The 22,939-nt window shown below is 45.0% G+C and overlaps 1 protein-coding gene across 6 annotated transcripts in view; it reads right to left on the reverse strand.

The window, feature by feature from the left end:
• TNFAIP8 (TNF alpha induced protein 8) overlaps positions 1-22,939 on the reverse strand; it is a 116,331-nt gene that overhangs the window by 21,096 nt on the left and 72,296 nt on the right. The window contains exon 1 of one of the 6 annotated variants that reach the window (XM_059693808.1): positions 21,262-21,408. The exons of 3 other annotated variants lie outside the window; for them this stretch is intronic. In XM_059693808.1, the coding sequence (XP_059549791.1) occupies positions 21,262-21,316 (55 nt within the window). In that variant the 5' untranslated portion in view covers positions 21,317-21,408. Of the gene's footprint in view, positions 1-13,930; positions 14,318-18,970; positions 19,423-21,261; positions 21,409-22,939 lie in introns of those variants that run through there. 2 more of the 6 variants (XM_059693809.1, XM_059693807.1) reach the window with 2 other exon arrangements.

Consider the following 22,939-nt stretch of genomic DNA (forward strand, 5'->3'; position numbering starts at 1 on the left):
ATTCCAAAGGAACCAAAAAGGGACTAATCCAGTTATGTGATTACAGCTGATTCAACACTAGGCCCGGGGCCTCCGAGAACTGTTTGCTGTACCACCACCAATGGGACAGGCCCCACGCACCACATGCCCCTGCTTTCCAAAGCTTCCTGCCAGTGCCATCCACCTCAACAGTTTTACCTCAAGTATCTCAGCCGCAGCCCTTCCTGAACCTCTCTAAGCAATGCGGCGCTCCCCTTGCATGTCCGTCCTTACTTACTTCTCTGCTATCTCCTCCAGAATGAGAACTCTGCAAGGGCAGAGCCGGGTCTCCACACTGCACGCCCTTCTCGGGCGGAGGCTCCACACTACCTTACACCTGCTCAGGCTCCTGGCGCACACCTGTCTTGATTTCCCTGGTGAGGAGTTTTGAAATGACTTTTAAAAATTCCAAACCAGTTTCTAAATGAACTGAAACATGTCCTAGTAGTTCTTGAATAGTAGATAAAGTGATCAATATGGTAAAAGGCACAGGGATCTGAACCTCTTTGCTCTTTCTTAGATTTGGGGATATTATATAGCAATGGATATAATAGCAACAATAATTACTACTGGGGAGTCATTCTTGGTGTGCTAAGAGCTACCCCATTTAGGGCAGTTTTTGTTTTAAAAGGAAGGGGCTGAGTACTTTTTGTGATAAATCCAAATGTCATTTATGCCTAGGAAGAATCAGTTCATACTGTCAGGGTCAATATGGTCAAGAGACATAGGACAAAGATCTCCATAAGTAAGTAAGAACGGTATTAATTAACACTTTTATAAAACATTAGGGGGCAATTTATGATGGTCCTTTTAAGGTATCTAGACTCATTTTCTAAAAGACTGGCGGCCTTATAAGATCTAAACACATGGTTCCCTGATGCTTATTTCATAAGGCCATGAATATAATTTTACTGAGTCGAATGATTAGTATGATTTATGGACATATCTTTGTTCCTGAGAAATATTACTAATGACCTGTAGTGGACATTTTATATTCATTTTATATTAAGTTCTTGATAAATAACAGAACCTCTGATTAAAACAATGTTTCTAGGACAAAGACAAACCACTTTATTGAAATTTTCTTCTTTATATGATTTCGAATGTTCTCATTGCTGCAAAAGGCAGGAGATACCTCAGAAAAAGAGTACTGAATTTCTCTCTAAAATGCAAACCAATGTATAATACATGCTTAAGAAAAAAAATGAATCAAGTTTTTAGAACGTATGATTTGAGTCAGTTTCTAAATCTGAAAATTAAATCTACCCTAAAGGAACAGTTCCCTCCACGCCCCCTCCCCTTAAACTAAACTCCTGTCAATTTTCCATTTATGCCATTCAGTCTACCGCTGCTTTGAAAAGGATGGTGAGAGGAGTTAATGGATGTGCCAGAAAGAAGGGTTTATCCTCTTCCACTTTCAGCATGATCCATCGTTCATGCCATTTGCCGATCTTGGAATGAAGGAAACAGATGCCACTGTCGGACATGAAATGTCGTCTCATACAGTATTTTTAAGCTGTCAGCTGTACAGTTAGCCTTTATATAGGCAACGAACAAGTGCTTCTCTGTACCTTTATTTCCCTGAAACATACAAATACACAAATGCCGGAACTCCACCCACATTCCAATGCAGGGCACAGTCTACAGCAAATACCCAGGAAGAATTCTGCCATATTTCCCCTGTGGATGAATAAAAATGAAATCTTTTTTCACTACATCCTACGGAATTAAATAAAACCATATACCATACTTCTTCCATACTACCCTAACCAAAATTTAGAAACTGTGTTTAAATGAAGGATGAGACCCTAGCCAACATCAAAAGGAATTTAATTCTTGAATAGCAAAGGTCTCACATCATTTTTCTTCCATTAAGTTGGTATTATTACAAAATAGCACAATCTTAGATACAGGCACACAAAAAAGGAAACTGTAGAATTCTTGGATTAAGAGACCAGCTTCCACATGTCCCATAAGACCAGCCTTAACAATATCCCAGCTCTCCAAGGTTTTTAACGGCACCTAATAAAGTACCAGGGGTCAGGAGTTGGGCCATCTTTTCTTGAGCTGATTTATGGCTCATTGCATTCTGATGGAGCGTGAAGAATCTGAAACATTTTAATATATATTTTTGAATCACTAGGGGTAGCGGAAAGATGCCTAGAACTCTGGCTGGAGGCTGGCGGTGGGTCAGTAGAGGTCTTAGGAACAGCCATTCCTTTGTCTCTGGGCTCCAGGCGAAATGGTGGCCCAAGCCTAGGAAGGCCAACACACTGGGCCCTCCTGGTCTAAGAAGCAAGATTTTCTTTTCACAATTGAGACCATTTTGACCAGGAGCTGACTTTATCACCCATCATTTGATTGAACTTCAGGGCATGTATGTTCATGGTTAAAGAGGGTTGAGGCCTTTATTTTGCTGTTGAAGTCCGATAAAGACGATTTCTCATCTTCTGGGTATAAACTAACAAATGAATGCTGGGATTTTAGTGGTTAAAAGCATTACCTGGGGTTTATAGGCCTCTTTTATTTAGCCTAAAGAGTTTTAGATTTGAATTCATCCACTGTTTCTCTGTCTCCGAATCAAGTAACAGCTTTCTTTTCTCTAATCTTACTCCTAAAAGTTGCTTTTTATTTTAAACTAGACTTAATGGTAATAAACTTCTTTGGGTTGATCCATGCCCCAATGGCTGGAACCCAGGAAGATGTACAATTCCAATGAATTGAAACAGAGAGATGCTTTTGTGGGAAAACAAACAAACAAAAATAGTAGGGAAAAAAGCAGGTATTTCAAACACAAGGGTCACACCTAAAACACTCCTTTTCCTATTGCTCTATAAGATGTACTAGAAGTGTTTTGATAATAAAGCCAGTCTGATCCAAATTTAAAAGACAACTCTACATGGGCAAACCTGGTTTGGTTAAAGCCTTCCCATAGGCCTGCGCTGAGCATAGGCCTCATCACTGTGAACCACAACACTGGCTAGGAGCCCAGCCAGCGTGGCTCAGTGGTTGAGCATCAACCTATGAACCAGGAGGCCATGGTTCAATCCCTAGTCAGGGCACATGCCCAGGCTGTAGATTCGACCTCCCATGTGGGGTGTGCAGAAGGCAACCAATCAATGGTTCTCTCTCATCATTGATGTTTGTATCTCTCTCTTCCTCTCCCTTCCTCTCTGAAATCAATAAAAATATATTAAAAAACAAAACAAAAAAACCCTGGCTAGGAGACTGAATATCACCCAGACAGCCTCCAAAGGAATGAGCAAGAAGGTCCTACTGGGCCTTCTGAAGTGCCCCCCATATGCACAGTATACTCTGAATGCCCATCATGGTTTTAGTTTTAGCTGACTGCGGGCACCATGGATGGTCCAGCCACCTAGCGTGTACAATGCCCTCCTAGACCTAAAAAACAGCGAAAACAAAACAGACAGCAAGGCCAGATGAGGGATCATCATCAATCAATCTTCGGATGATCCACAATCTCATGAAACCAGCAAAGATTTTAATTCTGCAAAATATTTTACCCTCTGGATCACTTGTCTATCCTCACACTTCATTGGTTATGAAGCGTTTTCTGTTTCCCTACAATGTGCCCACCATCATGACACCTACAAGAGTCTTGATCACTGCACAGGTAGAGGGGATTAACATCGTTTCATTCACAAAAGTCTGGCTTGTTTAAATAGTTCTCTTTCCCATGGCAGCATCCTGCTGGAACAGGCAGAGTGTATTTGGGGTACAGGATTCCTGTATTTTCAAAAGACCAGATTTTTATCAAGCTCCAACCCAATGCACAGCAGAGCCTATTCTGTTCTGTTCTGCCTGGGTCTTGAAAACAGGAGAAGACCATGAGCAGCACAGAAGAACAAGCATTTCAGAGCCAACGTCACATTCAAACCAAGTATAGCAACCAATCCTGTCCGTTATAAATTTATGATTTATTTCTAAATTTGGCAAAGGAGGTCTAGTTGTTCCAAAGAATCATTAATAACTACCCTAACCCAAACTAAAAATATTTGCATGCATTTTGTATTTTAAATTATCATCCCATGGCACAATTCCACATCTGAAAAAATAAAATAAAAGCTCAGAGACTAACACTTGCACAGAGTTAAGGATTTCGAAAGAGAAACCCCTTTTTATTGTTCTTAGAGACATTCTCATCTAATAAATGCTGTGTCAACTTTAGCACTTCGACAAAATGTGGTGTTAAGACTTCTTAAATTCCTAAGACCTTCCCCCGCCCCCCCAAAAAGCTGCTTAGAGTAAGAAAGACAGGAGAGAAAAACATTTTTACTAAGGCAGAGAAAATTACATTTTTTAGGAAGCTGGCAAGAAAAAAGAAAATATGAAACTGTCTTTAACATCCAGAAACAATAGCTATAGGCAACAAGATGCCAAAAACATTTGGTATATGTCAAAATCATATAATTCTTCCTGGGTTGTTAAAGGGCTACCGGACAAAAAACTATCTAAGAATCACTAGATTGACTGGAACTAACTTTTGGGGGTGGGTGGGGTGGGAAATGCTACTTCTAGTGGAGCTTAGATTTAATGAAGACAAGTCACACAGTACATGTAGATGTCCAGGCACATTCTCACTACTTGGAGTTTGAGGTGCTACACAGGCAAGTGAAGATTATTTCCCCATAACCTACCGCAGGAGGGAGATGATTTAAAAGGAGCTAAAAAAAGAAAGAAAGAATAATAAAAACAAATAAATGGAGCTAAGCATAAAAGAGGCAATAAGGAGAGAATACTGACTAGCTGATTCTCATGACTATTCAAATACCCTATTATTACATTTTAAAAAACCAGCATAAAATAAGTTCCAATTTGTATAATAGAAAATTTCAGGTGAAGTGATGGCCTGGAAAAAATGAGAAACCAAAGTGGTTGGCTTCGAGCTTCACACTTATCAGACATGTTGAAATGAGTGACAAAGACCTATTCTGTGCAGAAATCCCCCACTTACTTTATTTTTAAGCCTGGAAACTGGTTAGTCATATCTATACTGAACACTTCCTGTCCAGAGGCATGATGAAGGCAACAAACTGCCAAGTTTAGTAGCTGCCTACATTTAATCAATTGAGTCATTCATGGACTAAAAAACAGCATCAAACATTAAAAAAAATCTGGCTAACTGAAGATATACAATGAAAACAGGTTTGACTATTTCATGGGGTACAGATAGATGGGTGGGGGGGAGGCGGTTAGAAAACAACAGACAATGTTATTTTAAGAGACAATTTTCTGATATTCTCTGTGATATTTTAGAACACCACTACCAAATATAACAGCTCTCCCACTCCCACCCTCTACAAATAAATAGTCCAATTGACAGTCCACATCTTCATTTACAAAAGGGCCTGAAGACTGTAGAATGTCAGCAAAATCAACTTACTCCTTTTTTCTTTTCACTTGATCCAATTATATTTTAAAGGAAGGGCCTTCTGAGAGTTTAAAAGAAACAAATATGCAGAGGACTCAAATAGACATCAGGAATGTAAACTTTATCATCTGGTCTAATCAATTAGTCTAACACCACAAGAACCCATCTTTGGAAAGAAAGGAACTCAATTAAGGATTTTAAGAATGACCCTTTCCGGAGAAACCCTGAGGGCTGTGTCAGGCTTCAGCTCGGCTGGCCGCCTCTCCCAAGAGCATTATAATTTACCTGATTAACCCTTACGCGTGTTCAAACAAGCCAGCTGAATTCCACTGCTGAGAGCAACAAGAACACCTCCCCTCCCCTACCCTCCCCCATGACTTAACCACATGCACAGAGGGCAACCCCAAAGCATGCTGGGATAGAGAGCAACAACCAGTAATTGCTCCCGCTCTTCTAAGGTTATCAGCTTGATCATCAAATCAGAGGTATGTTGAGTGAGCCAACTAATTTAAACCAGCCCTCCCCATAAAAGGCCTCAGCCTGCAATTCCTCAGTGAGCCTGCTTACCATCAGACGTGTTAATGAGTGAACCCCGGAGAAGTGAGGTTCAGCTTCATAGGAGGGGGTGAGGGCTCTCTACTCCTTCAAGAGCCATTCACTGAAAGTTCCGCCGGCCTTCCAGAAAATGGATGGCACAACCCAGCTGATGGCTTTGAAATGACGGCCGCAGGCTGGCATTACTGCTTTTCTAAGTCATCATCGGTTTGCAAGCTATTTGAGGAAATTATTTTTATAATCCAGTAATACAGTCACTAGGAATCCAGGCCAACATCACACAGCCCTGGCTTCCGACCGGCCCCAACTGACAGTTGGAAATTCAGCAGGGATGTTCCTGGGTGTCAACTCCTTGTTTATGGGTCTGCATGAACCCGCCTGAGAACTGGAGTGCTCCCGTGCCCTGCACACAGCACTATTTCACAGCTCCAAATCTGTGTCCTACTCTGGAGACCACACAGCATCATGCCTCCTGAGAACTGTAGAATCAAACAAAATAAACGGCCCAAACTTCTAATCCCAGTCATCCCCGTCATCCTGCAGCTCACCTCTCTACCTTTGCACACCTTTTGGGTTTTGTTTTGTTTTGACTTTAGTTATTTCCTTCCTCCTCCCTTCCTCTCTCTCCACAGGCCTGCCCTTCCCTTGGGGACTGCATCAGGCCTGGATCCCACCCCGCCTCCCACCTCCTCCCACTCCCCATCGCCTCCACTCACTATTTCTTCCTCATCTGTCCCTTGAAATGTCAAAACCTGCCAAATGGCCCCTCCTCCCTTCACTTCCTTGGCTAATCTGGTTTCCCAATTCTTTTCCTCCCCTTGCAGAAGGTGCTACTTGCCCCTGAATTCTACCTCCTTGGAAACTCTCCTGAGAGAATCCTTCTTTAATTATCTCCTTTCTCTGAAGAACAACATTTAAACATGTGATATCAGGGAGGGGTGCATTTTCATTCTAGTTAATTCATAACTGACTTAATTTGAACCTTTGAAAGGTGAAAGCGGTTTCAAGTGCTTCACAATGAAGGAGAGCAGTCAAGGCACTAATATTCTTTATCAAACAGCTTTGCAAAAGTTCCTTGGGACAAGCGCAGCTGCTTTCTACAGAATGTGAAATGAGTAACTCTTTAAAAAAACAAACAAATATATATATATATATATATATATATATATATAATTGATTTTTACAGAGAGGAAGGGAGAGAGATAGCTAAAAACATTGATGAAAGAAAAGCACTGATCAGCTGCGTCCTGCACAACCCCCACATGCCCACAACTCAGGCATATGCCCTTGGCCGGAATCGAACCCGGGACCTGTTAGTCTGCTGGCCAACGCTCTATCCACTGAGCCATACCAGTCAGGGCAAAATGAGTACCTCTTAATTGGGTAAATATCGTAGGCAGGCCACGGGTGGGTTTGATCTTGGGTGTGATGATAAACCTCCTTCTTTATACAGCGTTGAGTGAAGCTCTCTAATCACTGACACAAGCATTATCTCATTGGTTCTCACAAGGGAGGAGCCACCTAGCATATTTCCACTGGCGTGACAATTGCTTAGCACCTCAGAATGGCTCAACTTAATGGCTCAATTTGGGTGTGGCCCAACTGCTATTTAACACATGTAAGAGTAAAGCCCTTGGAGTCCCCTGTGTTTCAAATCTAGGACATTCCTGGCTGAAACATCAGTGGTTTTCCTAGACAGGTGTTCCTGTCACAGGCAGGAAAAACATGGGGAAGAGAAAGTGAAGGCGAAAGGGAGGGGAGAAAAATTCTCTATTTCTCAGACAGGCCAAAGCTTCCCAGGATGAAGAGCCGGATTAAGTTTCCTCCTACCTCAGCTTGTGACCTTCAGGCATAGAGCTGATTTTGTGTGATGCCACAGGGAGGGGTCGGAGATGACAGGGGAGATCAGAAAGGAATCTGCTGGCAACTGGGACATGACGGCCAGTAGAGACATGAAGGTCTCCCTCCCTCAGGAGATGGGCAGGCGCTCACAGCGGGGCAGTCATCTCTGGGCCCACAGGCCTCCCTCATTCCCATTAAATATTGATTGAACACCTGGGATGTATTCTCACCAGACAAGCTCTTCAAACCCAGGCTCTCAGCTTTTACTGAGGCCCTAAGAGAGGTAATCTTCCAGGGAACCTCTCTTTAGACGTGGCTCACCACGCCTCCCCAGGGCTCTCATCCTCCTGGCTTCCAAAGCCCCTGTTCTTTCTTGTTTTCCTCCTACCTCTTGAACTACCCATTTCTGTTCCCTATACCCCTTTCCCTTGTAGAAGTGGGTGTTCTCAGAGGCTAACTCCTCCTCTCTCTTCAGTCACTCCCTCGCAGATCACCTAAGGGGAATCACCTCCTCCATGATGACTGGATATTCCCACACTTGACTGCCAGGCTCCTTTGATCCAGGCTCAGTCTTGTCTTCCAGACCAACCCAGGCTTCTTGTGGGCTTGGTATCCCTAGAACACAGCTTTGCATCTGCTCTCTTCCAGCTCAGCACCTGCTTCCCTCCTAGAAGGTATCTCAGGCATGCTTTAGTCTAATATGAAAGCCTGCATTTTTCTAACGAGAAACCTGAAGCTCATAGAGACTAATCAGCCACTGAAGGTTGCACAGACACCAAGGAGGCCAGCTCTCCTGACTCCCAATGCCTGTCTTTTAGCCACAGTGTCCCTGTGGGCAGCTGAGTCTGGCCCCATGGACCACTGCAATGTGGCTCACCAGTGCCCTCCATGAACCCTCCACGCCACAATGCTCTAAGCTTCCTTCCTTCACTCTCCTCTTGCCTACAGGGCCAAGCTGAAGTCTGCTAACCCCTCTGTGAAGTCAATACTGCCCATCATGACTTTTGTTTTGTTTTTTTTTTTAAATATGTTTTATTGATTTTTTACAGAGAGGAAGGGAGAGAGATAGAGAGTTAGAAACATCGATGAGAGAGAAACATCGATCAGCTGCCTCCTGCACATCTCCTACTGGGGATGTGCCCGCAACCAAGGTACATGCCCTTGACCGGAATTGAACCTGGGACCTTTCAGTCCACAGGCCGATGCTCTATCCACTGAGCCAAACCGGTTTCGGCCCATCATGACTTTTGATGAACACTCCCTCCTCTAGATTCTCACAGGGTCTGCTGCCCCATCCTCTGAGCTGTTCTCATCCTGAGCTCCCCATCGTGTCTGTCCACCGCAAGCAGAACAGCCTGCATTTCTGGGGAAACCTCTGGTCCCCAGCTCAGCTTAGCTGAGTAGGCCACGTGATAACACACACATGGGCCACGTGAGCTGGCAGCAAGCACAGATGGCCTGTCAAATTGGAAGGTAAATTCATGAGTTGTTTATTCTCTTTTGGGGAGTCAACCCTGACTTAGGCAAAAAAGGCCTTAAGGCTTCAGGAGCCGAAAGCTATTGTGGTCACTGGGGGAGCTCTGTTTCGTGGCCTCTTTGCCTCACCATTTCCTTGGAAGAAACTTTGCTCATTGTTATTTATAAAATTAAATCTTATTTGTCAATAAACGTGCACTGCAATGAAAGTCCACAGTACCACTGCTCACACAAACACAAATGCCCGTACAACTTTAAAACCATAAATACCACAAGGTACCAGCCTAGTAGCACAGGCTTAGAAGTCATACAGAGTCCCAGACCAGCACTCCCTCAGCCATTTACTGCCTGTTCAGCAGCACACACTACAGCTCTAACTTTTCTTCGGGGTCCTTATGCCTTTTAAACAAGTTTTATGCAATTGTTTTTATTGTTTCAAATATCTTGGTCTGCGGCTAGGGGAGCAGTGGGCTGCAGCCCCACAGCCATTTCCTGAAAGAGAATGCGATTTGATTCCCAGAACACACCAGGCCTGAGGTGCTGCGTGTGTGTGTGTGTGTGTGTGTGTGTGTGTGTGTGACATCCATCTGCTCCTGCAACGGCATGTCCGGTGTCTGAATGCTGACTCCCTTCCCACCCCCACACACGCACACCTTCTCACCCAGCAAGACAGCCCCTGCCCAGCCAGCACCCTCAAAGGCTAATTTTCCTGAATGATGCTCCCAAAGGAATGAAAACAAGTGAGCTCACTGTGTAATTGCCTCTCACTCTGTCTACCACTTTCAAAACCAGGGATCTCACTGGCTCTATGTGCAGAGCTGAAGTTGATTTCACAATGCTTCATCTTTTACTCTCCTCAGGTACACGCAGGAGAAGTGAAATGGGAAATCTCCAAGTGTCAACCATTCCATTAAAGTTCCCCCAGAAGGCAGTGAGAAATGTCTATACAAGCAGATCTGTCCTGCTTCAAGATTGCACACAAAAATCCAGGATGCCAAGACCTACATTTGCTAAATTTCTTGTTTGCCAAATGGGCACAAGCGGGTTAGAAAGGGGCTAGACACCACTTCTCTGGGCCTCAGCTCCTTTTCGCTAAAGCAGCGGTTCTCAACCTGTGGGTCGCAACCCTTTGGGGGTCGAATGACCCTTTCACAGGGGTCGCCTAAGACCATCGGAAAACACATATATAATTACATATTGTTTTTGCGATTAATCACTATGCTTTAATTATGTTCAATTTGTAACAATGAAATTGGGGGTCACCACAACATGAGGAACTGTATTAAAGGGTTGTGGCATTAGGAAGGTTGAGAACCAGTGCTCTAAAGTAATGAGGTTAGACAAGAGATCTGCAACACTGCTCTGAACTCTATACATGGTGATTCCACTTGTGTTGTTAGAGAGTCATTTTAATTATAAAAGTCTTCTCACTGCACATCTTCCTTAAATATTACAGATACACATACTGATTTGATTTTTTAAAAATAAGTCAGTCAATGCTATGTTTTAGGCACACTCCACTATATGAAGAGAGGTGTACACTATGCCGACCTCACTGTTTCTGAAGCGGTTACCATCTTTTTCACTGATGGAAATGTTGACGGATGGTTGTAGCAAACTGAGCGACCCCACATTATTCTGAAATGAACTGGGTCCTGAGGTTTTCTGGCCCTACTGCTTTCTCTTTCACCCGCCCGCCCATTTTTTGGCTACTTCCTGGTAAACAGCCAGGAGCAGGGAATTTAATCATCCACATTATCCCTGACTGTTTCCTGGCATCCTAATTAGGTGACAAGAAAGGTGTGATGCATATTCAATCTGATGAAAACTTCAGAAGTGAGGAAGAGAAGGCCCAAATATACATAAGCTTACAGAGCTGGGGTGTCAGGCAATACCAGCTTACTCCTGACACCCACTGTTGAGGAGACAGCAGGGCACACATCTCTAACTGGATTGTCCACTTTTAGCGCCTATCAGCACACCTCACTCCAAGCCTAATGACCTCATAAAAGGAAACATAATCACACAGGAGTCCAGTGTCTCGAGCTAGGCTGCACCCTTTATAGTATACATGACATCAAGGTCAGCAGCACCAAGTGCCATGCATTTCCTCGGAGCCGAACCACTGCGTCACCTGCTGTCCTCTCCATTCCCTCTGCAACACAAGGGCTGGGGAAGGGGAGGAGACTGGTACAGTGATGCTTAGCAGTGGTGCTATTATAGAAGCTGCCACCCCATGTGAGGTTAAAACAGTGAGGACACCACATGGTATGGCAGCTTCTACAAAACCACTGGGGTGTTCGATGACTGAAGAGGATATTCATAAGTCACCACCATGGAACGACTGAACTTCTCTATGATATCCTGCCTGGTGTTGGTCCCACTCTTTCTAGTGGAAGTCTGTACCTTCTGTGCCCCCTGAAGAGCCATAAGCCCTAGCAGGTTGGGGGATGCTGAGCATGAGGTCCCTGGAAGGTTCTGCAAGCCAGCCTGTTGGCACAATGGGCTTGGGGGGTAACCTTCAGGCATACCTCTATCCTGGCACTTGATTGACCTTAGTCATTTGAACGGCAAGCTGATTGATCAAAACGGGCTTCCGGAAAACCCACGAGGGAATTGGGGACCCAGTTACGGCAGACTCTGGTGGGACGGACTCAAGGTAACCTGGAGCCCAGAGAAACTTCTGCAGAAGCACTGAGAACAGAGCAGCCTGTTAAAAGATGGTGAACTGAGTGGGGCTACAATTGAGAGTGCAAAGGCCTGTTCATAGTCCCCGCCAATTACTGTATTATTAGGAGACAGGATGAATCAACTGAGTGGAACACAACTGTGCTGAGAATCATGCACTGGTAGACGTATATGCCTTCCAGATTTTAAAGAAGCTGGAAACTCCGTGGGTGCTGCAAAGTCACCCAGTTGTGATAAAGTAACACACACATTAATTGAACCTTGTTTCACACCAGTGACCAGGGAAGTCTACACTCTCTGTCTCAAGCTGGCCACTGCCCCAGGAAGTGAGGCCCCTCTGGTCCCACAGGTGCTCTGGTCCCTCTCTGCAGTGGGCTCCAGGCACCTCCTAGCCAGTCCTGCTGGGCTCCTTGGTCTGAAGGGTGCACTCCAGACTCCCTGTCTGTGCCCTGAGCAGTAGAGAAAGAGGCAGGGTCGGGCTATTCTCTTTCCCCTCCGACACCTGGTCTCTCTACTCCTGGCTTCTCAAACTGGGCCACAGAGAGCATCCTCCTGAGTGCCAAGCTACCCGAGGAGGGGAGGGCAGCTTCTGGACATCACAGGAGCAGCTCAGGCTTTATGTTCAGTCAGCCTTTGTTCTAATCCTGATTCCACGTTCTCAGCTTTGTAGTTTTAGGCCCTGTTTTTAACCTCTCTGAACCTCAGTTTTCTTTTCTTTTAAATATATTTTATTGATTTTTTTAAAGAGAGGAAGGGAGAGGGATAGAGAGTTAGAAACATCGATGAGAGAGAAACACCCATCAGCTACCTCTTGCACACCCCCTACTGGGGATGTGCCCACAACCAAGGTACATGCCCTTGACCAGAATCGAACCTGGGACCCTTCAGTCCGCAGGCCGACGCTCCATCCACTGAACCAAACCAGTTAGGGCTGAACCTCAGTTTTCTTAATTGTTATGTATAATTAACACAAAGGGTTATTATGTAAGTATTAAATGAGATAATACACACAATCAGATCCTTAGCACCACGTCTGGCATATGGAAGAGCTAAATACATTTTGGTTTCACAATTGTTTCTTCAGTCTTCAAGGCAATTGGAGATGCCAGCAAGCCACTCTGGCCCCTGACCCCAGAGATCAAAGGTGCATGCTTGTTTTCTCTCTGCCATTGACTGTATTATAGTGGGGACACTCTAAATGGGCTTGTCCTCTAGGTTTGAAAGGCACTATTCCTATAAAGTGAGGTCAGATGACTTATTACTCTAAAAGTTTCATCAGATCATATGATCTTTTAAATAAATTAATTAATTTGCTAATGCTTTATTAGGCCCTCCTATTTGAGAGGCCCTAGGTCAAGCACCAGAGATTCAGAAAAAATAATACAAATCTTGCTGTCAAAAAGCTCATGATGAAATAGAGGCAAAGGTAAAGAAAACTAATAACTATAACAAATGAAATGTGGTGCAACTGAGGGGAGTGGAGGGGGTTGGGGGAACTCTCTGAAAGAGCACCTACTCCAAAAGGGGTCCAGGTGGCCACAAGACCCCCCTGAGGAGCAGCAAGAGAGTGATCCCAACAAAGGAAACAGCATTTGTTGAGGGAACAAGGAAGTAAGTAAAAGGGCAACACTAGGGTTGGACGGAGCAGTTCGGTGCTGTGGTCAATATTTGTTGTTGTTTTGGTGATCCAGTCTGACTCCCTCCCTTTTTCTGAGAAACCCTCATTTTGCAAGTGTTGGTAGGAATCAGGCCTCTCTCCCACTACAAAAGCTGGAACCAGAAGTTCCTTCTCCCATGGGCAGCAAGGGGTAGGTACACAATCTAGCATTGATGAATCAGATGGTTTATGCCTGGGATTTTTGAATGTTCAGGATGACCAAATTTCGGCCACATCCAAAGTCCCAGCAGTGACAGAACTGAAAAATACAGAGGAGGAAAAGGCCATGGTGAGTTCCTTACCAGGCAATTCTAGGGTATGTCCTCGCTGCATCTCCTGATGTATTTTCAGAGGATGTGTGAACAACCTTTCTGTGGATGTGTGAACTACCCAATACACTCTGAGTAAATTTCTCCTGCTTATGATAGCAGGAATCAACTTCCATTTCTTGTATCCAAGAGTCCTGATGACAGAGGTGGTTATCATCACCATCAGGGTACAAATGCTGAGGGCGAGAACCAAAGCAGAGATGGGGGAGGTACGTTCAACAAATAATGAGGAGGTTGAAGAGTCAGGAAGAATCTGAGGATAAAGGACAGTATCAAGGACAACTTGCAGATGTGTAATCTGGAAGCCAAAGAGAGCAATGATCAGTGAAAATACAAAGGGAGGACCAGATTTATGGAGAGTAGGAAATGATGGGCTCAGTTTGCACATACTGAATTTGAGGTGATTACATGACATTCAAAGCATCGTGCTTACCAGCTGCTGGGTGTACAGGTGGCTCTGGGAAGAGTCCAGGCTGGAGAGCGAGGAGATTAGAAATCAACAGCTGGAAAAGGGAAGGGAAATCAGGAGAGTGTTGTGTCATAGGAACCAAGGAAGGAGTTGAGGGTTGCAGAGACATTGGCCTCCTAGTGTCCAATGCTGCAAAAAAAGATCAAGTATAAGACCAGGACAGAAATGTGAATGCTGATCATTGGTGATTTTAGCACCTGGGAAGTCACTGGTGATATTGGTGATTTCAGTGGAATGGTAGAAAAAAGATAGACTTCAATGGGTTGAAGGATGAACAAGAGTGAAAAAGTAGAACACATGCAAAAGCTTCTTTCTTTTTAGAGGGTTCATTTTAAAGGAGAGAGGAATGTCTAAAAATGAACAAAATATTGAGTATTACCTTTTTTAAATGAAGGTCATTCATTCATTTTATAAAATACTAGTGGGAAAGGAAATGAATTAGAAGAAATATTTTAATGTCACTATTTGCCCTATCTTTATAATAGAAGTGTCAACCAAATTCAAAATCGGCAATGACAGATCAAAACACACACAAGTGTGACTGGCACCAGAGAGAGCTTTATAGTATCACGCACGCACGAGTCAACTTGGCCTTTTATAGATATAGAATAAACTTGCTTAAGTAGACATGCTTTCTGATGTAGCTAAACTTTTTCCAGCCCAGTGAAGCACCCCAAGTTCTCTTTTAGGTAATTGTCAGCAACAGAGCAGTAAACATCAACACAAAGCAAATTATTATTGTAGATAATGCAGGGAGAACAAAGGGTAAAATATTTAACTGCAGCAGTGCTTGACTATATTCTGTGCAGTGACAAAACCTAAAGTCATTTTCAAGGTCCACCATTTCTTACTTCTTTTCAGTCTGGTCAAGTTTCTAAATCTCAGTTTTCAGGCTAATTAAAAGAAAATACGATTCCACCAAGTCTCCTATCTACCTACTCTAGGACTTCTGTGAGGATCAAATGAGATAGGCACGGGAAAACACTTCACAGACATTTGGTTACAGTGTGAAATGTTTCCACCTGGCTATGAAGCAAGTCATGTTCCTGGGCTGAAGAAACTGCAAGGAGGCTAGTTGCTAGGGAAAGGATACTGGGCGTTGCTACATGACGTCATTACTTGGATGGTCAGACACTTAGCATATTAGCCTTTTATATATATAGATTGAATGATCACCTCTTATTGGATATGTCTTGGATATACAATGAAGAATACAACAGACATGGTTTTGCCCTTAAGGGCTTATGGTTTAGAGAAGAGATGCTAAACAATGTGATGAGTGATGTTGAGGAAAAGAATAGGTGCTCCGAGAAAGGACAATAAGGGATCCTAATTTAGGTTGGAGATTCAGGAAAAGCCTCCAACCAGGGAATGATCACGAAAAAGGGTCAGGTGGAGAGAAGTATATTTCAGGCAGAAAGAACAGCAAGTGCTGACACCCTGAAGTAGGGAGGTTGAGCACGTTTACACACAGAAGTGAAGGAGCCAGGGAAGACATGCAGCAGACTGGTGTGGTGAGGAGCCTGAGGTGGAAGGAGTGGCCTTCTGCAGTGAGAATGACACACACCTGTTCCACAGACATCAGGAGGGTGGGTGTGGGTGGAGGTGAGCCTGTGGGTCTGGAAGCAGGAAGTTGAGGGAGTTGTCTAATGGCTACTGTTTTCTTTGTGAAATAGCAGGCCTGGTGAGGCATGCATGACTGGATGAGGTGGTGGTGGGAAATGCTATTATGGGCAATGGAGGAGGAGCCGAGCGCACTCACAGCTCAACGCTTACTCTTTTCCAAGTCCTCTCAAGGCTACCCCTCCTTAACAACGGCATCCTCACTTTCTGGTACCAAAGCTTCAAAACCAGAGCGAAGGAGCCCTGGATCCCTGGATGCTTAGCACCAGAAAGACACTCAGAGATCTTAACTTTCATTCATTTTTCCAACTATCTAAGTAATTTACTCAGCAGAAAGCAACTAAATGCCAAAAACATGGCCATCAACCTATCTCCTCAGGAAGCCCTCATCTGTTGGATGGATACTGTTTGTATCTTTCCTTTTAATGGCTTCCCCTTTTTAATAAAGTGGGGGTTTCCTTCATATCTCTTGCTTTCTTATCATTGTATGTCTGAATATCTTAAATGTATTAAGCTTTCACTAAAGTGAGGCCTGAATTATTTTTCTCTGTTTAATACTCAAGCACAATTACATAATTATTTGTAAGCAGGCAAAATTAAATCAATTCTTTAAGAGGTGGCTATAGACTCAGGATGAAAGTTCAACACTCCTGGCATGGGATCAAGTACATTCTAAGCTACGATGGCTTAACAATATCCCCAGTCATTGCTACTACATTCACAAATATCTTGGCCTCCAAGGACCTCTGAATCTGACTTGGTATTTTTTTCAGATTCTTCCCCAAACAAAGTATACTAGTTTTGCCCCTCGGTTCAGAATAATGACTTAAAAGTATCTCCCATTACAGCACGAAGGCATGAAGCATCTGAAGACAATCTTCTTGCAATGAAGACATTGTGAAGAGCTTATGGTGATGTCACACTGCATGGGATACAGAAGTCCACAGGAGAGGGAGAAAAAGCTAAGGAGAGGGGAAAGGAGTAATAAAGATAGAGAAGTGAGATATTATCTACACAGCATAGCTCCTTTCATAGACATCTCGGTGGTGGGTCTAGATCCCAGCCAATAACCAGCCTTTCGAGAGCTGCCTGGGACACATGAAAGCGCGCGCGTGCGCGCGCGCACACACACACACACACACACACTCACACTCACACACACACACGCACACACACTCACCCTTTACCTCCTGGCAGAAGCTGTAATAATTCCATCTGTTAATAAAGTATGTGATCAATCTCCCTCAAGAGTTATTCCATATTCTACCCTAACTGCCATCAATTTAAAATTCTAGCACCTCATATTCTTTTACAAGAAACATTCTGGGCTTTCTGTAAGTAGCATGGAAGCCAGATAATTTGCCGCAGATCTGTGGAATGAAAATGATGACACGTGGAGGTGAGGTGAGAAGGGGGGCCATCAGGGACCTCTTTACACTCACTTTCAGGGTTACAACCAGAGAGCTGGGCAGGAGGAAAGAATGTGGGCACCGCCAGAGAAATATGTAAGGTACTTCGGGATACTGTCTTTCTACTTTCTCCCCTCTCCCTTTTTACTCAAAAGAAAGGAAAAACATGCCAGGGAGAAAATACCGGCTTAAATGCTACTTGTCATTGAGACAGAAGTTCACCATTGGATTCTCTCAGCCCATTTCCTCTTCGCCTTCCTTCAACTACGTTTGCCTTAGTAGAGACTGCTGCTATGAGACAGAAAAGAGAAGTACCCATCAGCACACAGCTCCATCAGGACGCAGGTCACAGCAAGGAAACGGTAATCCCCCAAGCTCCACATCAACCTCAAAAGCAGTGCTCCTTGCTGTCATTTTCATTCGCACCAGCCCCGCATTTCTATTAAACAAGTCTCTTTTTAATGGACTGCTTCCCTCCATGGCATAAGAAGGTAAAACGTCGGCCTGCAGAGACATTACGAAACACGGAACTTTTACTTTGGTAGAACCAGTAAGAGACCGGAGAGGACAACTTCCAAGGGCTCTCCTTCGGCTTCTCGGGCTCCCGGAGCTGCTGTGATTGACTTAACATGTACCAGTTGGCCAAGAGGCGACTTGCAAAGAAAAGGAATTTCACAATCTTGAACATTCTGCGCCCTCACGCTCATTTCCCCCAGCCATCCCCACTCCCACCCCCGCGTACAAGAGGACTTTTGTAGACATAAAGTTTCAGGAAACAAAGCATACAAACACTCACACACAAATAAACTCCCCGAACTAACATGAGCGTATAATTGTGTTTTGGTTGGAGCTTGTCCAGCCTTGTCACCCGTTCTCTGTTAGGAGTAAATGAAACCCTTGGCTTTGGCAAAGTTAGAAACAGACAGACTCTCCTCAGTTTCGCGCTGCACAAGGCTCCAGTCATATCTCTCAGCCCCTTCGGCCCCCAACAGAATGAACTCGCTGCTGAAAAAGGCAGCAAGGGGGGAAAAAACCACCCGATTCCCCGAATAAAGAGCTTTCACTTCTCCCCCTCCCTCAGCTTCCCCTTTTAGCCTGGAACACAGGGCGTTTCTAAGTTCTGAAACCCTTTTCAAGAGACCCTCGACTTGGAGGGCTCTTCCAGGGGACGGGCCAGGGGCTGTCCTGATGCAGGCGGTGCTTTTCCGAGCACATTGTGCATTCTTGGAGGCAATACCGGGCCCGCTCCGTTTCCAGAGAAATCTACAAGGCAGCCTTCAGCGGGCTGCCTGGGAGCTGGGTCCCGCTCTTCCTCCCATCCGCTCTGCAGGCGGCTGGATGGGGAGGGCACAGCCTTAGGCACAGGCAGCTCTAACAGGGCAGGGCCGGGAAGGCGCAGGGAAAGGAACAGAGTACCCACCGCTCCCGCCGGCTCCCATCTGCTCCCCTAGGCGCCCTCCCTCCACATTCCTGCGCCAGACTTGGCCGGCCCCCGAGAAATCAGAATCATACCTTCCTTGGCTTCCTCCGCTTCGGAGTGCATGGTGCCCGGGTCACCGCGGCAGGGCGGCCACCTCTGAAGCGGCACTCGGACCGGCCGCAAGTTCGCTTCGATGCCAACCCCCAACACGACGCAAAATAAAAGGAAGGAAAGCCACTAAAATCAAAACCTCCCCGGGGAGGGAGGGCTGGTTAGGGAGCGGGGATTTTAAGGGGGAAAGTTCTGTACGAGTGACGAATCGCGGCTCAGCTGGGCGGCAGGAGTCCGCCCCCGGGCGCTCGCCCCAGCCCGTCCCGGGGCGGAGGCGCCCTGGCGGCCCGCGGGCAGGGGCGCAGGGCGAGGGGCGCAGGCAGGTGGGGAGCAGGCCGGGCCTCAGCCTGGCTCGCTGAGAGGCAGGGCAGAGGGGTGCGGTCGGCAGAGGAAACTGAGACAGGCTAGGCCTGCGAAATACATGTTCAGTGAAGTTAAAAAAAAAAAAAAAAAGGCGCGCTGCACAATAGTAAATGCATCAGCAGTCCAGGAAACGTTTCTGAATCGTTGGGTGACATTTTTCGATGCCCATTTAGCTCTCCTTGTCCTGGGGTCTTATCCGCCCTCAAATTGCAGATTTTAAAGCTGCCCGGTTTAGCACGTTGCTTCTGCAGGAAAGTAACGTGGATCTGGGTCCACATGGAAGGACCTGCTTCACAAGCCTAAGAGGAGGGACTGGGAAGAGAGTGGGGACGGCCGGCCTCCACCCCGTACCTTGCGCGGGGACAGCAGACCCAGCAGCTCACTCAGTGTAACTGGGCGAGCGTCCTACTCAAAGCCCAGCCCAGGTGCTCTGCAGTCACCCAAGGGTCATCCATCCTCAGAGAGAACAGCCTTTCCCTCCCCAGCTTCTCAGAACAATCCTGGATAAATCCCTTCAAAATGCCAAAGGCGGGTGGGGGGTCGGGGGTGGGGGGAGGGGGAGGGGTGGGGGTGTATCCAAGCGTTTGAAATGCTGTTAGAATAAAGAGGCCAAGAGCCCTGAGAACGGATCGCAATTCTGCCCCCTGGGCTGCTCCACAGGCTCCTACAATTGGCTGAGAAGAAGGCATTTTAGCTTAGTAAAGCCTTGGTTTTTACTTCGGAGAGGTGGGGACAAGGCCGGCCATCGATATACCTGTCTTATGGAGAGATATACAGAGCGATGAGAAAAATGTGAGAGAAGTTATATTCTTTTAGTAAGTTCACTTCCAGCTGCTTTCCTCCCTCATTTCCCATTTTTATTTGGGGGGGGGGGGAGGGTAGGGGCAACAGGAAAGGCACTATGATAAACTTAATAAAAACAATTTACAAAATATATGGATTTTAAAAGTCTGAATTAAAATGTAGTTCTGCCATTTCTTATTTGTATGACTTTGGTCATATTAATGAACCTCTCTGAGCCTTCCTTTTCTCATCTGGAAAATGGGGATAAAAACAGTATTATTTACTTCACAGATTTATGTTTGGTGTTGAATAAGGTAATATAAACAACAAGTGATTTGAAAACCACAAGGTACCACACAGATTATTACAAATTATCACACCATTTAAAGTAAATTTTTGTAAAAGATGCTCTTGGGTTTTATTTCAATATTGGATTTGAACAGAAAAGGAGTATTTATGCTACTCACAAGCAGCGAAGGCTATTATAAATGTCAATATAAGGCCTAGATATGAAATCACTTCCAACTGCTGAGTGATTCTAACATGCCTAAGACCCAAGCAGGATTTTATCTCAATATCTCTGACAGGGAAGGATGATGAGAGGAAGACACAGCCAGTCAGAGAGGAGACAAGAGGAGAAACATCTGGAAACTATCAGTACTGCAGGGCCTCCCGGAAACGGACCTCACCACCAAAAGGGTAACAAGCTGCGTCCCCTGAAGTCGCAGCTCCTGCGAGGTCCCTCTGCTAATCCTGCGGCAGGAGCTGCTCAGGTGTGTCCTCCACCCAGCAACCTCAGACATGGAAGAGACAAGAGGGTCATTCTAAATCCAAAGAAACGCTCCTCACTAGTCAGAAGCGACCTTGCCTGTCCTGTCTGGGGAAAGGACATTCTGGGAGCCCACCACCACCATCTGTCTTTGCCCTCCACCACAGCAGCCCAGGTGTCCCCCCGCCCCACCCCCACCGGAGCCCTGCAGGATCTCATCAGGACTGCACACTGCACAGGAAAGATAGCTCCCGGTCATCTATAATTGGAGGAAGGCGCAACACCTTTTCAAGGTGATGATTATGCAAAGTCAGGCAACCCAAATTCCAGGCCCCATCCACCACAGGCAGTACTCACTTTCAACCTCTTCTTTCAGCAAGTGCCTCCATAAGAATTGTTTATTAAATGTCATTTTGCAAGTCTAATGATGTACAAACCACATAAGGTGTGTCAAAATACATGTCCTTAATGTCCTACTTGTTTTTCCATGGGGTTCCCCAAAAGACCTTCAGCCCAGCTCAGGTTAGCCAAGGAGAACAACTGCTGAGTGAACAGTTCAAACGTTGCCAAGTCAGCCTTGAAATTCAATTTAGAGTCATTTCAGCAGCTCGGGTGATCTTTGAACATTCACCATGATCCTCAGGAAACCTGGAGAGGAACTTAATGTCCTGATCTAGCTGACGTGCAAGGAATGCTCAGCTTTTTTTTTTTTTTTTAAGTATGTGGATAAGGATGCTCCTCATTCACCTGTACAACCTCAAAGCCCTCTGTGTTCCCTGGGCACTACATTGCCCCATGCCCCCACCCTGCGAAATGAAGACAAAAGGCCGCTGATTGTCTGGGACTTGCACATACACACTAGGTCAGTCACTTCCTCTTGATTTTGCTCTGCGTTTTGTTGTTTGTTGTTGTTGTTGTTAATTCTCGCCTGAGAATATTTTTCCATTGATTTGTTTTTAGAGAGAGTGGAAGGGAGGGGGAGAGACAGAGAGAGAGAAACATCGATGTGAGAGAGGCACATCGATTGGTTACCTCCCGTATATGTCCCAACCAGGGCTGGGGATCAAACCTGCAACCGAGGTACATACCCTTGGCCAGGAATCAAACCTGGGACCCTTCACTCCACAGGCCGATGCTCTATCCACTGAGCCAAATCGGCTAGGGCTTGCTCTGCATTTATTCAAAAGGGGATTAGCTCCCTAGTGAATAATGCTTTAGAATATAACAATGATTTGTTATCTCCTGTAGGTGGAGCCTGTTCGCTCTTATATGTTTAAGAAATACTCCAACATCACTTTGTGTGGCTTGGAAAATGCTTGCGAGTCATACCAACAATATATTATAGACAACCTGATTAAAAAATAACAACCAAGTTAGCAACACTTCTCATTTAATATCAAACTGCATTTAAATACTAAGTTGAACTCCTACCCATTTTAATTATGAATCTCCTACCTTCTGTGTCAAGATGGGAGAGTTAAAATGCTGGCTAAGATTCTGATGATTTTTTCAGTCAGTCATAATCAAATATTTACATGTGTCACAGGAAAAGGGGCCCCACTGATACGTACCTTACTGCTATAATTTTGACCACAGAATTAAAGAACTCAATCTTCCATGTCACCTTGGTTCTAAGGAAGGTTTATTCATACCACATTTAAACTGAACTTCAGCACAGAGCAGCAGAAAAATCTCCTCTTAAATTATACCTCAAAAAGCTGTTAAATTTTTTTTAAAAAAGTCTGGGCTTTTGGGCCTTTTGCTTATAACTGCCCAGATGTCTATTAAGAACAGGGGATCAGGGTGCTTATGGGAGGCAACTGATCGATGTTTCTCTTTCACATGAATGTTTCTCTCTCTCTCAAATCAATAAACATATCCTCAGGGAAGGATTTTAAAAAAAAAAAAAAGAATGGGGGAGGTCAGTAAGTTGTTAGACAAATGAGAAGGCCAGCAAGGCTGGGAGGAGAAGGTGCAGTTTATCTAGGAGGAATGATATCCTCTGCTCACATCAAGAACATTGTACGATCTCTGC

This window comes from Myotis daubentonii, chromosome 4 (assembly GCF_963259705.1).
Source record: "Myotis daubentonii chromosome 4, mMyoDau2.1, whole genome shotgun sequence".
NCBI lineage: Eukaryota > Metazoa > Chordata > Mammalia > Chiroptera > Vespertilionidae > Myotis > Myotis daubentonii.